The sequence below is a fragment of the Giraffa tippelskirchi genome, chromosome 12, assembly GCF_054371585.1.
Source record: "Giraffa tippelskirchi isolate mGirTip1 chromosome 12, T2T-mGirTip1v1.2.pri, whole genome shotgun sequence".
Lineage (NCBI taxonomy): Eukaryota > Metazoa > Chordata > Mammalia > Artiodactyla > Giraffidae > Giraffa > Giraffa tippelskirchi.
In genome coordinates, this window is record NC_137286.1 from 135,898,566 (window position 1) to 135,913,763 (window position 15,198).

Below are 15,198 nucleotides of genomic sequence, written 5' to 3' on the forward strand. Positions count from 1 at the left end.
TTTTTTTGGCTGAGTACTATTGCATTGTCTATATATACCATATATGTTTGTTTATGAATGTGTATTTAGGTTGTTTCTGTGTTTTGGCTATTGTGAATTGTGTTGCTATGAATATAGGGGTACCTGTGATTTATAGTTTCATCCAGATATATGCCAAGGAGTGGGATTACTGGATTATAAGGTAATTCTATTTTCAGTTTTCTGAGGAAAATCCATAGTTTTCCATAGTGCCTGCAGCAATTTATATTCCCACCAGCAGTGTAGGAGGGTTTTCTTTACTCCACACTCTCTCATTCATTGTTATTTTATTTTATTTTATTTATTTATTTATTTATTTATTTTTAATTTATTTTTATTTTTTTTAATAAATTTATTTATTTTAGTTGGGGGCTAATTACTTTACAATATTGTAATAGTTTTTGCTATACATTGACATGAATCAGCCATGGGTTTACATGTGTTCCCCTTCCTGAACCCCCCACACACCTCCCTCCCCATCCCATCCCTCTGGGTCATCCCATTGCCCCGGCCCCGAGCCCTTGTCTCATGCATCGAACATGGAATGGTGTTCTGTCTCACATACGATAATATACATGTTTCAATGCTATTCTCCCAGAACGTCCCACCCTCACCTTCTCCCTCAGAGTCCATAAAATTGTTCCATGCATCTGTGTCTCTTATTCTGACTCGCATATAGGGTTATCGTTACCATTTTTCAAATTCCATATATATGCATTAGTATACTGTATTGTTGTTTTTCTTTCTGGCTTACTTCACTCTGTATAATGGGCTCCAGTTTCATCCATCTCAGTAGAACCGATTCAAATGTATTTTTTTTTTAATGGCTGAGTAATATTCCATTGTGTATATGTACCACAGCTTCCTTATCCATTCGTCTGCCGATGGACATCTAGGTTGCTTCCATGTCCTGGCTATTGTAAACAGTGCTGCGATGAACATTGGGGTACACGCGTCTCTTTCAATTCTGGTTTCCTCGGTGTATATGCCCAGCAGTGGGATTGCTGGGTCATATGGCAGTTCTATTCCCAGTTTTTTAAGGAATCTCCACACTGTTCTCCATAGTGGCTGTACTAGTTTGCATTCCCACCAACAGTGTAAGAGGGTTCCCTTTTCTCCACACCCTCTCCAGCATTTATTGCTTGTAGACATTTGGATAGCAGCCATTCTGACTGGTGTGAAATGATACCTCATTGAGGTTTTGATTTGCATTTCTCTAATAATGAGTGATGTTGAGCATCTTTTCATGTGTTTGTTAGCCATCTGTATGTCTTCTTTGGAGAAATGTCTGGTTAGTTCTTTGGCCCATTTTTTGATTGGGTCGTTTATTTTTCTGGAATTCAGCTGCAGAAGTTGCTTGTATATTTTTGAGATTAATTGTTTGTCTGTTGCTTCATTTGCTATTATTTTCTCCCATTCTGAAGGCTGTCTTTTCACCTTGCTTATAGTTTCCTTTGTTGTGCAAAAGCTTTTAATTTTAATTAGGTCCCATTTGTTTATTTTTGCTTTTATTTCCAATATTCTGGGAGGTGGGTCATGGAGGATCCTGCTGTGATTTATGTCAGAGAGTGTTTTGCCTATGTTTTCCTCTAGGAGTTTTATAGTTTCTGGTCTTACGTTTAGATCTTTAATCCATTTAGAGTTTATTTTTGTGTACGGTGTTAGGAAGTGTTCTAGTTTCATTCTTTTACAAGTGGTTGACCAGTTTTCCCAGCACCACTTGTTAAAGAGATTGTCTTTTCTCCATTGTATATTCTTGCCTCCTTTGTCGAAGATAAGGTGTCCATATGTGCGTGGGTTTATCTCTGGGCTTTCTATTTTGTTCCATTGATCTATATTTCTATTTTTGTGCCAGTACCATACTGTCTTGATGACTGTGGCTTTGTAGTAGAGCCTGAAGTCAGGCAGGTTGATTCCTCCAGTTCCATTCTTCTTCCTCAAGATTGCTTTGGCTATTCGAGGTTTCTTATATTTCCATACAAATTGTGAGATGATTTGTTCTAGTTCTGTGAAAAATACCATTGGTAGCTTGATAGGGATTGCATTGAATCTATAGATTGCTTTGGGTAGTATACTCATTTTCACTATATTAATTCTTCCAATCCATGAACACGGTATATTTCTCCATCTGTTTGTGTCCTCTTTGATTTCTTTCATCAGTGTTTTATAGTTTTCTATATATAAGTCTTTTGTTTCTTTAGGTAGATATATTCCTAAGTATTTTATTCTTTTTGTTGCAATGGTGAATGGTATTGTTTCCTTAATTTCTCTTTCTGTTTTCTCATTATTGGAGTATAGGAATGCAAGGGATTTCTGTGTGTTAATTTTATATCCTGCAACTTTACTATATTCATTGATCAACTCTAGTAATTTTCTAGTAGAGTCTTTAAGGTTTTCTATGTAGAGGATCATGTCATCTGCAAACAGTGAGAGTTTTACTTCTTCTTTTCCTATCTGTATTCCTTTTATTTCTTTTTCAGCTCTGATTGCTGTGGCCAAAACTTCCAAAACTATGTTGAATAGTAGTGGTGAGAGTGGGCATCCTTGCCTTGTTTCTGACTTTAGGGGAAATGCTTTCAATTTTTCACCATTGAGGATAATGTTTGCTGTGGGTTTGTCATATATAGCTTTTATTATGTTGAGATATGTTCCTTCTATTCCTGCTTTCTGGAGGGTTTTTATCATAAATGGATGCTGAATTTTGTCAAAGGCTTTTTCTGCATCTATTGAGATAACCATATGGTTTTTTTCTTTCAATTTGTTAATGTGGTGTATTACATTGATTGATTTGCGGATGTTAAAAAAACCTTGCATTCCTGGGATAAAGCCCACTTGGTCATGATGTATGATCTTTTTAATATGATGTTGGATTCTGTTTGCTAGAATTTTATTAAGGATTTTTGCATCTATGTTCATCAGTGATATTGGCCTGTAGTTTTCCTTTTTTGTGACATCTTTGTCTGGTTTTGGAATTAGGGTGATGGTGGCCTCATAGAATGAGTTTGGAAGTTTACCATCTTCTGCAATTTTCTGGAAGAGTTTGAGTAGGATAGGTGTTAGCTCTTCTCTAAATTTTTGGTAGAATTCCGCTGTGAAGCCGTCTGGTCCTGGGCTTTTGTTTGCTGGAAGATTTCTGATTACAGTTTCGATTTCCGTGCTTGTGATGGGTCTGTTAAGATCTTCTATTTCTTCCTGGTTCAGTTTTGGAAAGTTATACTTTTCTAATAATTTGTCCATTTCTTCCAAGTTGTCCATTTTATTGGCATATAGCTGTTGGTAGTAGTCTCTTATGATCCTTTGCATTTCTGTGGAGTCTGTTGTGATCTCTCCATTTTCATTTCTAATTTTGTTGATCTGATTCTTCTCCCGTTGTTTCTTGATGAGTCTGGCTAATGGCTTGTCAATTTTGTTTATCTTCTTGAAAAACCAGCTTTTAGTTTTGTTGATTTTTGCTATGGTCTCTTTTGTTTCTTTTGCATTTATTTCTGCCCTAATTTTTAAGATTTCTTTCCTTCTACTGACCCTGGGGTTTTTCATTTCTTCCTTCTCTAGTTGCTTTAGGTGTAGAGTTAGTTGATTTATTTGATTTTTTTCTTGTTTCTTGAGGTGCGCCTGTATTGCTATGAACCTTCCCCTTAGTATTGCTTTTACAGTGTCCCATAGGTTTTGGATTGTTGTGTTTTCATTTTCATTCATTTCTATGCATAATTTGATTTCTTTTTTGATTTCTTCTGTGATTTGTTGGTTATTCAGAGGCGTGTTGTTTAGCCTCCATATGTTGGAATTTTTAATAGTTTTTTTCCTGTAATTGAGGTCTAGTCTGACTGCATTGTGGTCAGAGAAGATGGCTGGGATGATTTCAATTTTTTTGAATTTACCAAGGCTAGATTTATGGCCCAGGATGTGATCTATCCTGGAGAAAGTTCCATGTGCACTTGAGAAAAAGGTAAAATTGATTGTTTTGGGGTGGAAAGTCCTGTAAATATCAATGAAATCTAATTTGTCTATTGTATCATTTAAAGTTTGTGTTTCCTTGTTAATTTTCTGTTTAGTTGATCTATCCATATGCGTGAGTGGAGTATTAAAGTCTCCCACTATTATTGTGTTATTGTTAATTTCCCCTTTCATACTTGTTAGTATTTGCCTTATATATTGTGGTGCTCCTATGTTGGGTGCATATATATTTATGATTGTTACGTCTTCTTCTTGGATTGAACCTTTGATCTTTATGTAGTGTCCTTCTTTGTCCCTTTTCACATCCTTTATTTTAAAGTCTATTTTATCTGAAATGAGTATTGCGACTCCTGCTTTCTTTTGGTCTCCATTTGCATGAAATATGTTTTTCCATCCCTTCACTTTCAGCCTGTGTGTGTCCCTAGTTTTGAGGTGGGTCTCTTGTAGACAGCATATATAGGGGTCTTGTTTTTGTATCCATTCAGCAAGCCTTTGTCTTTTGGTTGGGACATTCAACCCATTTACATTTAAGGTAATTATTGATAAGTATGATCCCGTTGCCATTTACTTTGTTGTTTTGAGTTCGTGTTGAAACATCCTTTCTGTGTTTCCTGTTTAGAGAAGATCCTTTAGCATTTGTTGGAGAGCTGGTTTGGTGGTGCTGAATTCCCTCAGCTCTTGCTTGTCTGTAAAGCTTTTGAATTCTCCTTCATATCTGAATGAGATCCTTGCTGGGTACAGTAATCTGGGTTGTAGATTATTCTCTTTCATTACTTTAAGTATGTCCTGCCATTCCCTTCTAGCCTGAAGGGTTTCTATTGAAAGTTCAGCTGTTATCCTTATGGGGATCCCCTTGTGTGTTATTTGTTGCTTTTCCCTTGCTGCTTTCAATATTTGTTCTTTGTGTTTGATCTTTGTTAATTTGATTAATATGTGTCTTGGGGTGTTTCGCCTTGGGTTTATCCTGTTTGGAACTCTCTGGGTTTCTTGGACTTCTGTGACTATTTCTTTCCTCATTTTAGGGAAATTTTCAACTATTATCTCCTCGAGTATTTTTTCATGGCCTTTCCTTTTATCTTCTTCTTCTGGGACTCCTATGATTCGAATGTTGGGGCGTTTCATATTGTCCCAGAGGTCCCGGAGGTTTTCCTCATTTCTTTTGATTCTTTTTTCTTTTTTCCTCTCTGCTTTGTTTATTTCCATCATTCTATCTTCTACCTCACTTATCCTATCTTCTGCTTCCGTTATTCTACTGTTGGTTCCCTCCAGAGTGTCTTTTATCTCCTTTATTTCATTATTCATTCTATATTGACTCCTTTTTATTTCTTCTAAGTCCTTGATAAACATTTCTTGCATCTTCTCAATCTTTGTCTCCAGGCTATTTATCTGTAACTCCATTTTGCTTTCAAGATTTTGGATCATTTTTATTATCATTATTCTAAATTCTTTCTCAGATAGATTCCCTATCTCCTCCTCTTTTGTTTGGCTTTGTGGGCATTTCTCATTTTCCTTTACTTGCTGAGTATATCTCTGCCTTTTCATCTTGTTTAGATTGCTGTGTTAGGCGTGGCCCTTCTGTATTCTGATAGTATGAAGTTCCTCTTTATTGTGGAGGTTTCTCACTGCGGTTGGGGTTGGACAGGTGGCTTGTCAAGGCTTCCTGGTTGGGGGAGCTTGTGTCGGTGTTCTGGTGGGTGGAGCTGGATTTCTGCTCTTTAGAGTGCAATGGAGTGACCAGTATTAATTTTTGAGATGTCTATGGATTTGGTGTGCCTCTGGGCAGCCTGTATATTGATGCTCAGGTCTATGTTCCTGCGTTGCTGGAGAATTTGCGTGGTATGTCTTGCTCTGGAACTTATTGGCTCTTGGGTGGAGCTTGGTTTCAGTGTATATATGGAGGCTATTGGATGGTCTCTTATTAATTACTGTTTCCCCTGGCTTTCAGTCTTATTCTTGCAGTAGCCTCTAGACTTCTCCTTCCATATAGCCTCAATAATAAAACTTTTAGGTTAATGGTGAAAAGATTCTCCACAGTGAGGGATACCCAGAAAGGTTCACTGAGTTACATGGAGAGATGAGGTGGGGGGGGGGTTGGGGTGACCAGGAGGGGAAGAGGGGAATTCAAATGTGGAGAGAGCAATCTAGCCAGTAAGCACTTCCCTCTGTGCTTTCCACAGTTTGGAACCCTCAGAGTGGTTCACAGAGATACATAGAGAGGGGGGAGGAAGGTAATAGAGGTGAGCATGAGTAGAAAGGGAGGAATCAAGAGGGGAGAGAGAGATCTGGGCAGTATCCTGTTCCTGAAGTGTTCTCCGGTACCCAGAACACCCTCAGAGATTCACAGAATTGGGTTGAGAAGAGAAGGAGGAGGGTGGGAGATAGAGGTTCCCTGGGGGAGAAGAAAGAGCATCAATAGGGGGAGAGAGTGATCAGGCCAGTGATCACACTCCTGAGTAAAAATGGGTCCTAAAGATTGGGTTCTTAAATGTACAAAATTGATATCAAATATGTAAAACAAAGATTAAAAATCTAGAGTAGAGGTTAGACTCTTATAAAACTTACAATATAAAAAAAAAAGAAAAAAGGAAACAGTGTAAAAAGAAAGAAAAAACAGTAAAACAGTAAAAAAAAAGAAACAGTAAAAAAAAGTAAAACAGGAAAAAAAAACATTAAAAAAAGAAAACACAAAAGGTATAAGATATATGTATGTAGTTTGCTTCAAAAATAGGTTGTTTTTTTTTTTGCAAGTTAATAGTGGGTTATGAAAATGAAATTTAAAGGTGTAATAGAGGACTTGAAGAAAAAGGAAAGAAGAGAAAAAAAATTTTTTTTTAATTAAAAAAAAATAATAATAGTAATAAAAAAATAATAATAGTAAAAAAATATATATATCCCGGACTTTCTCTGGAGCTGTTGTGAGCAGTGTGGGATCTGCTCAGTTTCAGATAGATCCTTATTCCTGCTTATACTTTTCAAGATCTATAGGTCCTTTTCGATGCAGTCGGTATTAACTACAGGGATTTTAATCTGTTTGCCTGTCCCTTCCAAAGCGCTTCCCTCTGTTTATTTGGCTTCTGTTTGGAGATCTCTTCAGTATCTAATTTCCGCCCTGCAACAAAGCGGTGGAGGTGATCTCTTTAGGTTCGCTTGTTCAATCGTGCTGTGGGGAGGAAGGAACACTGCAAATCTGGCGTGTGTGTGGTAAGCTCGCAGTGTCTCGGCCGCACTGGGTTCGCCTCCGCTCACGGCGTGTGTTCTTTCCCCGTCTACCCTGCTCAGGCTTCAGGTTACTCGGCCAGGGAGCGGGCCCTGAGCTGCGTGCACTTCCCAGGTCTAAGCCGCTCAGGTTCAGGCTCCCGGTTACTCCACAAAGGCGCAGACTCGGTTTCGCCCGCGGCTTGTGCCGTTCCCGGTCGGAGCTGCCCCGGCGGCCAGGAGATTGGCGAGCGCACTCTCCCCTGTTGGGGCGGTGCGGCTTATCACCTCCCTGGTCCCCGCCTCGGTTTACGGGCGCGCCCGGCTCCGGTGTGCTTTGTGTCGGTTCTGGGGAGCTGGTCTCTGGCTGCGACCCTCCCGGCGGCTGTCGACCCTCCGGGATCTCAGGCAGTCTTTGCTTAGAAACTGGGAGCCTGTTTGCAGTTTGGTAGGGGGTGCCCTCTCTGGAGCCGAGTTTGCCCCTTTCCGGCTCTGGCGGGCCCCGCCTGCCCGCTGTGTCCGGCGGGGGATGGGGCGGTCCGCAGCCGGCTAGCTCTCCTCTGGTATCGCTCAGTCCTTTGTTCTGTGAGCGGGCCGGCAGTGCCTTAGAGTTGGGCTTTTCGCGGGATAGTTCTCTCTCTCTCGCCGTCCCACAGTTTAGGTTACTATCTCAAGTTAGCTCCCTCAGATTGCCCTCGGGGCACTCGGGCCCCGTCCTTACCCTAGGCAGTGCCGCCCGCTCCTCTCCGTTCAGCCCCCACTTGCTGGTGGCGGATGATGCAAGCGTCTGGGGTTCTTTGCTGGGAGTTGCTTAAGGCACGTAATCTGTGGATTTTATTTATTTTTTCCTCCCAGTTACGTTGCCCTCCGAGATAAGAAATCTTCCCCTACACCCGCCGGTGGGAGGGTTTCCTGGTGCTTGGAAATTCCTCCTCTTTTACAACTCCCTCCCCAGGACGGGTCTCCGTCCCTAGCTCTTTTGTCTCTCTTTTTATCTTTTATAATTTCTCCTACCTGCTTTTGAAGATAATGCGCTGTCTTTGTGGAAGCCTGACGTCCTCTGCCAGCCTTCAGAAGTAGTTTTCTGAAGTTTGGTCAGCGTTCAGATGTTCTTTCGATAAATTTGTGGAGGAGAGAGTGGTCTTCCCGTCCTATTCCTCTGCCATCTTAGCCTCATTGTTATTTTAATGATGGCCATTCCAGCTGGTGTGAGGTGATACCTCATTGTAGTTTTGATTTGCATTTCTCTAATAATTCACAGTGGTGAGCTGCTTTTCATGTGTCTGTTGGCCATCTGTTCGTGTCCTTTGGAGAAATGTCTATTTAGTTCTTCTGCCCATTTTTTGATTGAATTTGTTGTTGTTATTGTTGTTGAGTTGTATGAGCTGTTTGTATATTTGGGAAATTAAGCTCTTGTTGGTCACATCATTGGCAAATATTTTCTTCCAATCTGTATGTTGTCTCTTCATTTTGTTTATGGTTTCCTTTGCTGTGCAAAAGCTTGTAAGTTTGATTAGGTCCCATTTGTTCATTTTTTATTTTTTAATTATTTATTTATGACTGTCCCGGGTCTTTGTTGCTGTGGGTGTTTTTCGCTAGTTGGGACAAACAGGGGCTACTCTCTAGCTGTGACGCATGGGCTTCTCATGGTGATGGCTTCTCTTATTGCAGAGCTTGGGCTCTAGGATATGTGGGCTCAGTAGTTGCAGCTCCTGGGCTCCAGAGTACAAGCTCAGTAGTTGTGGTACATGGGCTGAGGTGCTTTGCGCCTATGGGATCTTCCTGGACCAGGGAGGGATCCTGTGTCTCCCGCATTGGCAGGTGGATTCTTTGCCACTGAGCCACCAGGGAAGCCCCCATTTGTATATTTTTGTTTATATTTCTATTGCCTTAGGAGACTGACCTAAGAAAACATGGTATAATTTATGTCAGAGAATGTTTTGCCTTTAATCTCTACTAGGAGTTTTATGGTGTCATGTCTTATGATTAAGATTTTAGTCATTTTTAGTTTATTTTGTGCATGGTGGGAGAGTGTGTTCTAACTTCGTTGATTTACATGCTTGTGTTTCTGTCCTTATGTCTTAGTCTCCTGTTCATCTAAGCACACCAGTCAGATTAGATTAGGTCCAGTATAACTAAGGGTAATCATTACTTCTTTAAGGTCCCTGTCACCAAATTCTAAGGTACTGATGGTTAAAGCGTCAAGTGAATCTGAGGGGACATGACTGATTTACAGCAGGTCCAGAATAGCAAAGTAGAGACTTCAGCAGAGTCCAGTGTGTGAGAGGGAGATATGTGAGGAGCTCTGATCTCTGGACACAAGGAGCTGGGATTCCACGTCCACTAAGCAGGGATTGTTAGACTTTGGTGGAACCTGTCTGAATGAATGTAAGACATCCTTAGTGTTGGGGTGATGAAAGAGTCGTAGAGATGGATGGTGGTGATGGCTGCACAACAATGTGAATGTACTTAATACCACTGAGTTGTGTGCTTAAAATGGCAGAAATGGTAAATTTCACATTAGGTACATTTTACCACAATTAAAAGAAAACTGCATAGTAGCACTGAATCTTTCGGAACATGAGTGAGCAGGGCAGCTGACACATGGAATGGCCCCCAGCTCTCTGATCTGACTCCCCTTTCCCACCCTCTCCTGATCATGACTTGATGAGTTTTTCCTTAGAGAAGTGCCTTGTGTCTTGCTGTGACTTGAGTGACAGGTGCTAGTGCTGTGACAGGGATTCCCCACCTCCGTCCACCTGGCATCCTGAGAATCTCAGCCTCCCTGTTCCCAGCACCCTACCCAGGACTTACAAATGTCTGTCACCCTGTCTTGTGAGCATTTGCACAAGTTCCCCATGAGGGCAGGAACAGGATCTGCTAATCATTGCATCCATGTCACAGGGAGGGGAGAGCAGGCATTTTAGTGCCAAGTATAGTGTGCTGATCACAGAAGTTCTCCTGAGTTATTTTTTGAACACAGGAGACATTTATAAAATCCTCTCCAATGTTTTGGGTGTACTACTTTGGATACTTGAGAGAAGCAAGCTTAAGATTGTTGTTTGCTGATCAGAACCACATCCTCTAGAGTGACTTAAAGCAGAGAGCATGAAAGCAAATTAGGAAATCACTCAGCAGCAACTGGAGAGTGTTCTCAAGTTAGAGAATTGGATGGAACAGTATGTTGTGAGAAATGGTAGTCATGTAGAAGCGTAGTCATGGGGAGGGTTTTGTATTAAAAGTGGATGAATCACACTGCTGCTTGCCATTAACAGTTTCCTACAGTCATGAATCTATATCCAGGTCATTGAGCTTTGTGAGTTTTACAACTTTATTCTGTGAGTACTAAGTGGGTTCTGTCACCTACAGAAGGTGAGAGGCTTTAGATGAACTGATGCAGTCTCATCATGCTGTGGATCTTGTACTGGTTCAGCCCCACATTCCAGACCCCCACCTCCTACGTCATCAGCTCTTCAGGTCTGTCCTGATCAGACTCCCACGCTGCTGTCTACACAGCCCACCCTCCTGCTCCAGCCCTTCTCAGACCCTTCTCCCCCTATCACTTTAAGGAAGCAGCCCCAGGTCCTCAAACAGAGAACAGGCTTCTTTGCCGTCTACCCCCATCAGCCTTTCCGGCTCCGCCCCTACTCGGTATCCAGCAGTGCTGGCTCTGTTGGGGGTCCTTTCTCACCCGTCTGTCTGTACATACTGGTCCCTCTGTCCCAGAGCCAGCGAGCAGTGCGCCAGGACACAGAGGAAGATGGAAAACGCGCCCTGCCGTTCCCGCCTGCTCCTCCAGGGGGCGCCCGTGCCCTCTGTCTTCCCACAGCCCTCAGTGGGTGCCCTTGACTATTTATGAGTCTCCCCACCTCTCCTTCAATCTTTCCCAGCATCAGGGTCTTTTCCAATGAGGGAAAGATTAAAGGCGGGAGGAGAAGGGGACGACAGAGGATGAGATGGTTGGATGGCATCACTGACTCAATGAATATGAGTTTGAGTAAGCTCCAGGAGTTGGTGAGGAAAGGGAAGCCTGGCCTACTGCAGTCCATGGGATGGCAAAGAGTCGGACACAACCGAGTGACTGAACTGAACTGCACTACCCCTCCTAAGCTGCAAATGCAGGAAGGCGCCTTAGCCCAGCTTGTTCTGTCCCAGGACCCCTGCACCTGCTGTGTCTTCTTCCAGGATGTTTCCCCAGAGAGTCTCAGGGCTCCTGTGTCTGCCCATCTAAGACTCCCTGCTTCTCCTTCAGAGCACAGGTCACAGTGCAATAGTGCATTTTCTGCACTCACTCAGTGGGTCCCCCTGTACACAGTGCAGAGTACTGAGTTCCATCTTGACGTCTGGGTGTATCCGCTGCACTTAGGACAGTGCCTGGCCCCTCAATAAACCTCTGCTGATTGAATGAATGGAGGTGGGGACTCTGTCTGTATTATTTGTATCCCCTTCACCATGGGATGTGTCCCCTCTTAACACAGCCCTTATATAGGATTATATGTAGGATTATAGGATTAACACATCCTTTATATAGGAGTAACAGTTAAACGACTAGTTGCAGACTCAATCATTTGTATGACATGACTTGGAAATCTTTCCTTTAAAAACTTAGAAAATAGTGTATTTTTCTAGTGATTGGATAAAAGCATTATTTAGGAAAAATTCAAAGCCATCAACTGATCACTTCATTGTAATTATTTATACTACCTCATCTGTGATGGAAAGTGAGGAAGAAAATATTTTAAAACTTTTGGGTTGGTTCATCTTGGACATAACAGCACATCACGTTTGGTTAACATGTGCCTTCAGGGACTATTGGCGGGTATTTATGGATTAAGGAGAAGAATGCCATTTAAATGCTTTAGTACTAAGTCTGAAAAGGTGACAGTCAAAAAACTTAGGTATGAACACTGAGCTAACACAGGTCAAAAGGTAAAAATGAATCCTTTTGGACTTAATGAAATGATGGTGTGTGCGTCTACATCCTGGAGTCTTGCTTCTGATCACAGACCCAGTGTCCAGGGTGTCCCCTTAGCACTTTTCTGCCCTGAGTCCAAAGCATAGGACCACTTGTGGTTAAGGAGGAACAGAGAAGGGGACTGACGCTTACTGAACGTATTGGTGGTTTGACTTCTCAGAACGTGTGGATGAAGTTGTCATTGACGCTGTTTGAGTTGAAGAAACTGAGGTTTAGTCTCTTGTCCAACGTCATCAGGCTTTTGAGAGGGACTGAGCTGCAGTCTGCTGCCTCCAGACTCTCCATCTGACCCACTCACAGGCTGAGCTCTGGCCCAGGTTCCTGAGATTTGCTCAGCGAGGGCCTCGGGCTCCCAGAGTACCTGCCTGGAACCTTGCCTAGGGTCACTGGGGCCCCGGACCCATCTACTTGCTTCCCTGGAGGGGTTGGGGACCCTGTGACTGAGCCTGGGGCTAAGTCCCTAGATGTCTGCATTTAAAATGTAGGAGCAGTTTTTTGTGGTTTTTTTCAACTGTGAATAAAATTTAAGGTTGAATAGTGAGGGGTGTCTTGTCTGTTGAGAACTGGCGCATGCTCTGAGCCACTGGGTGATTTGCAGTTTTTTGTTTTTTTTTTCAACTGTGAATAAAATTTAAGGTTGAATAGTGAGGGGTGTCTTGTCTGTTGAGAACTGGCGCATGCTCTGAGCCACTGGGTGATTTCCACTGTGATTTGGGCCATTTGGATTCCGTTTTTTATTCCTACATTTGGAAGGTGTTCAGTCCTAATGAAAGAAGACTTTCTTCCTGGTTGGAACTGGGAATGTTGTAGAGACTGATGGAGGCCAAACTGGCCTTCATTTTCTGTCTAATATTCTTTGGGAACAAGTGTCTAGCAAATGCACTCTGGCAAAGGTTACCAAGAATCTATTAATTTTTTGTTTCTAATATGTGCGTCATTCTTTATAAATAATCACCTAGAAAGCTGTTTAAGAATGTACACATTTTTATATGACATAGATCCCTCTCCTCCCATTCCTGCATAGTGATAAAATAGTATTTTAGTTCAGTCAAGTTTTAGAATCTCAGTATTACTCAGTTATTTTTCTTTATGAAGCATGCAAATAATTGTTAACCTGAGTTTTAGGGAAAAAAAAGCTTAGCTGTTGATGCCTTCTTCACTGGACTGCTTTTTAGAATGTTTTAGCAGTGCTAGATTCAAATTTCTTGCTGATAAATGTAAGAACCTAGTCGGATGAATTCATTTATGTTTGTTTAATTTCTATTATTGATTTGGTATTTAAACTACAGATCTTTGACTGCTGTGTGGTCTTTGTCTCATTGTTTTCAACATATAATTTTTCAGTTTGAAACACTCCCATTAATGTGCTTTTGCATTTTGTACCTTTTACATTTGTAGGTGTATTCGTCAGGCCTTGCAGGAGAAAATCACGATCTTAGTGACTCATCAGTTGCAGTACCTAAAAGATGCAAGTCAGATTCTGATACTGAAAGATGTAAGTAGTTTCTAGAAGTCTTTGGAATTGTTAGCACTCAGGTGTGTTGAAAGCCAGACCTCCCAGCAGGTCACTCTCCTTGGGTTCGTGGTAAACACCCTCTTCTCCCTCAGTTTTTCACCCCCTTCTTCTCAGAGCTGGTGTTCACGCCTTGGAGGATGAATCCAAAGCCCTGTAGAAATGTCACTGTTATACTCTAAGCCATAAAAACCCTAAAGTGTATGAAATTACAACCACAGGGTGGGTTATTAAATCGTTACTATTCTAATGAAATTTTTTAAGGATAATCATGCTATTTTATTTAGTCAAAGTGTACTTTTTAGAAATTAGACTTAAGTCAAAGTGTATTATTTAGAAATTAGAGATACTAAGACCTGATTGTATCCAGGTAATTGTATGCATAGTTTGCCTAAAGAGGATCTTCCATTAACACCAGAAGTGAGGTTGGGTATCCAAGCACCGGGGTCAGAGACGCCCACTCTGCTGGTGTCCCCAGTTGCTGGTCTCCCTGCCCAGGTCTCTATGTGCCCGATACGTGTGGGAGCCTGTGCGGCAGGAGGACAAGACCCTGCCCTCATGGGGCTCCTCTTCTTATGGGGAGGATGTGACAGAGAGAGGTGGGCTGACATCCTGGCCTCCCTGAGGAGCTGGTGCCTCACGGGGTCTGGGTGACATGAAGGTGGGCCAACACAGTCACCTGGGCGAGGGGGTCTGAGACAGGGGGTCCTCAGGAAGGAGCTGACCTGGCAGGTTGGAGGAACAGCAGGAAGACCAGCGTGTCTGTGGAGAGTGAGCAGGGGCATGGGAGGGAGCTGGTCCCTGAGCAGTGGGCAGGGGACCGGAAGTGGGATGGAAGCCTTGGACGGTCCAGAGCAGAGGAGGGATGTGGTCTGATGTGGGAGTTAAGAGATTCCTCTGATGGTCACTGGAGGGGGGACAGCAGAAGCAGTTAGGAGTCTTAGTAAAGCTGAGGAGACAGAAGTGTGGGCTCAGGAGAGGGTATCAGTTTCTAGAGCTGCCGTAACCAAGTACTGCGAACTGAGTAACTTAAAACAACAAAAGTTTATGGTCTCCCTGTTCTGAGGCTTCAAGTCCCAAATCCAGGTGCTGGCAGGGCCGTGCTTTCCCAAAGGCTCCAGGGGAGGATCCTTCCCTTCAGCCTCTGGTGTTCATGGGCCTTTCTTATGTTCCTTGGCTTCCAGCTGCAGTACTGTGGTCTCTGCCTCTGATGTCACATGACCGTAGTCCCTGTGTCTGTCTGGGTTTCTTCTCTTCTTGTAGGGACATCAGTCATATTGGATTTAGAGTCACCGTCCTCCACTGTGACCTCATCTTAACTTGATTACATCTACAAAGACCCTGCTTCCAAATAAAGTCACATTCACAGGTGTCATGTTTGAATATACCTTTTTGAGGTTTGGCCACCATCCAACCCACAACTCCTAGCATGGTTGGGGGTGGGGTGGAGAGTAGTGAGAAGTGTTCAGACTTAGTGATTGCTTGCTTCACTCCTTTGCTTGTTTGCCTCTGGGCCTCAGGACCTCTGTCATTAACACCTGAC

General features: G+C 42.5%; 1 protein-coding gene across 5 annotated transcripts in view; it reads left to right on the forward strand.

Moving 5' to 3' along the window:
• The window catches only part of LOC145530190 (ATP-binding cassette sub-family C member 4-like), a 159,188-nt gene that overhangs the window by 51,909 nt on the left and 92,081 nt on the right, over positions 1–15,198 (forward strand). For all 5 annotated transcript variants that reach the window (XM_081551106.1, XM_081551105.1, XM_081551108.1 and 2 more), the window contains exon 14: positions 13,541–13,637. In XM_081551106.1, coding sequence (XP_081407232.1) covers positions 13,541–13,637 — 97 coding nt within the window. The remainder of the gene's footprint in view (positions 1–13,540; positions 13,638–15,198) is intronic.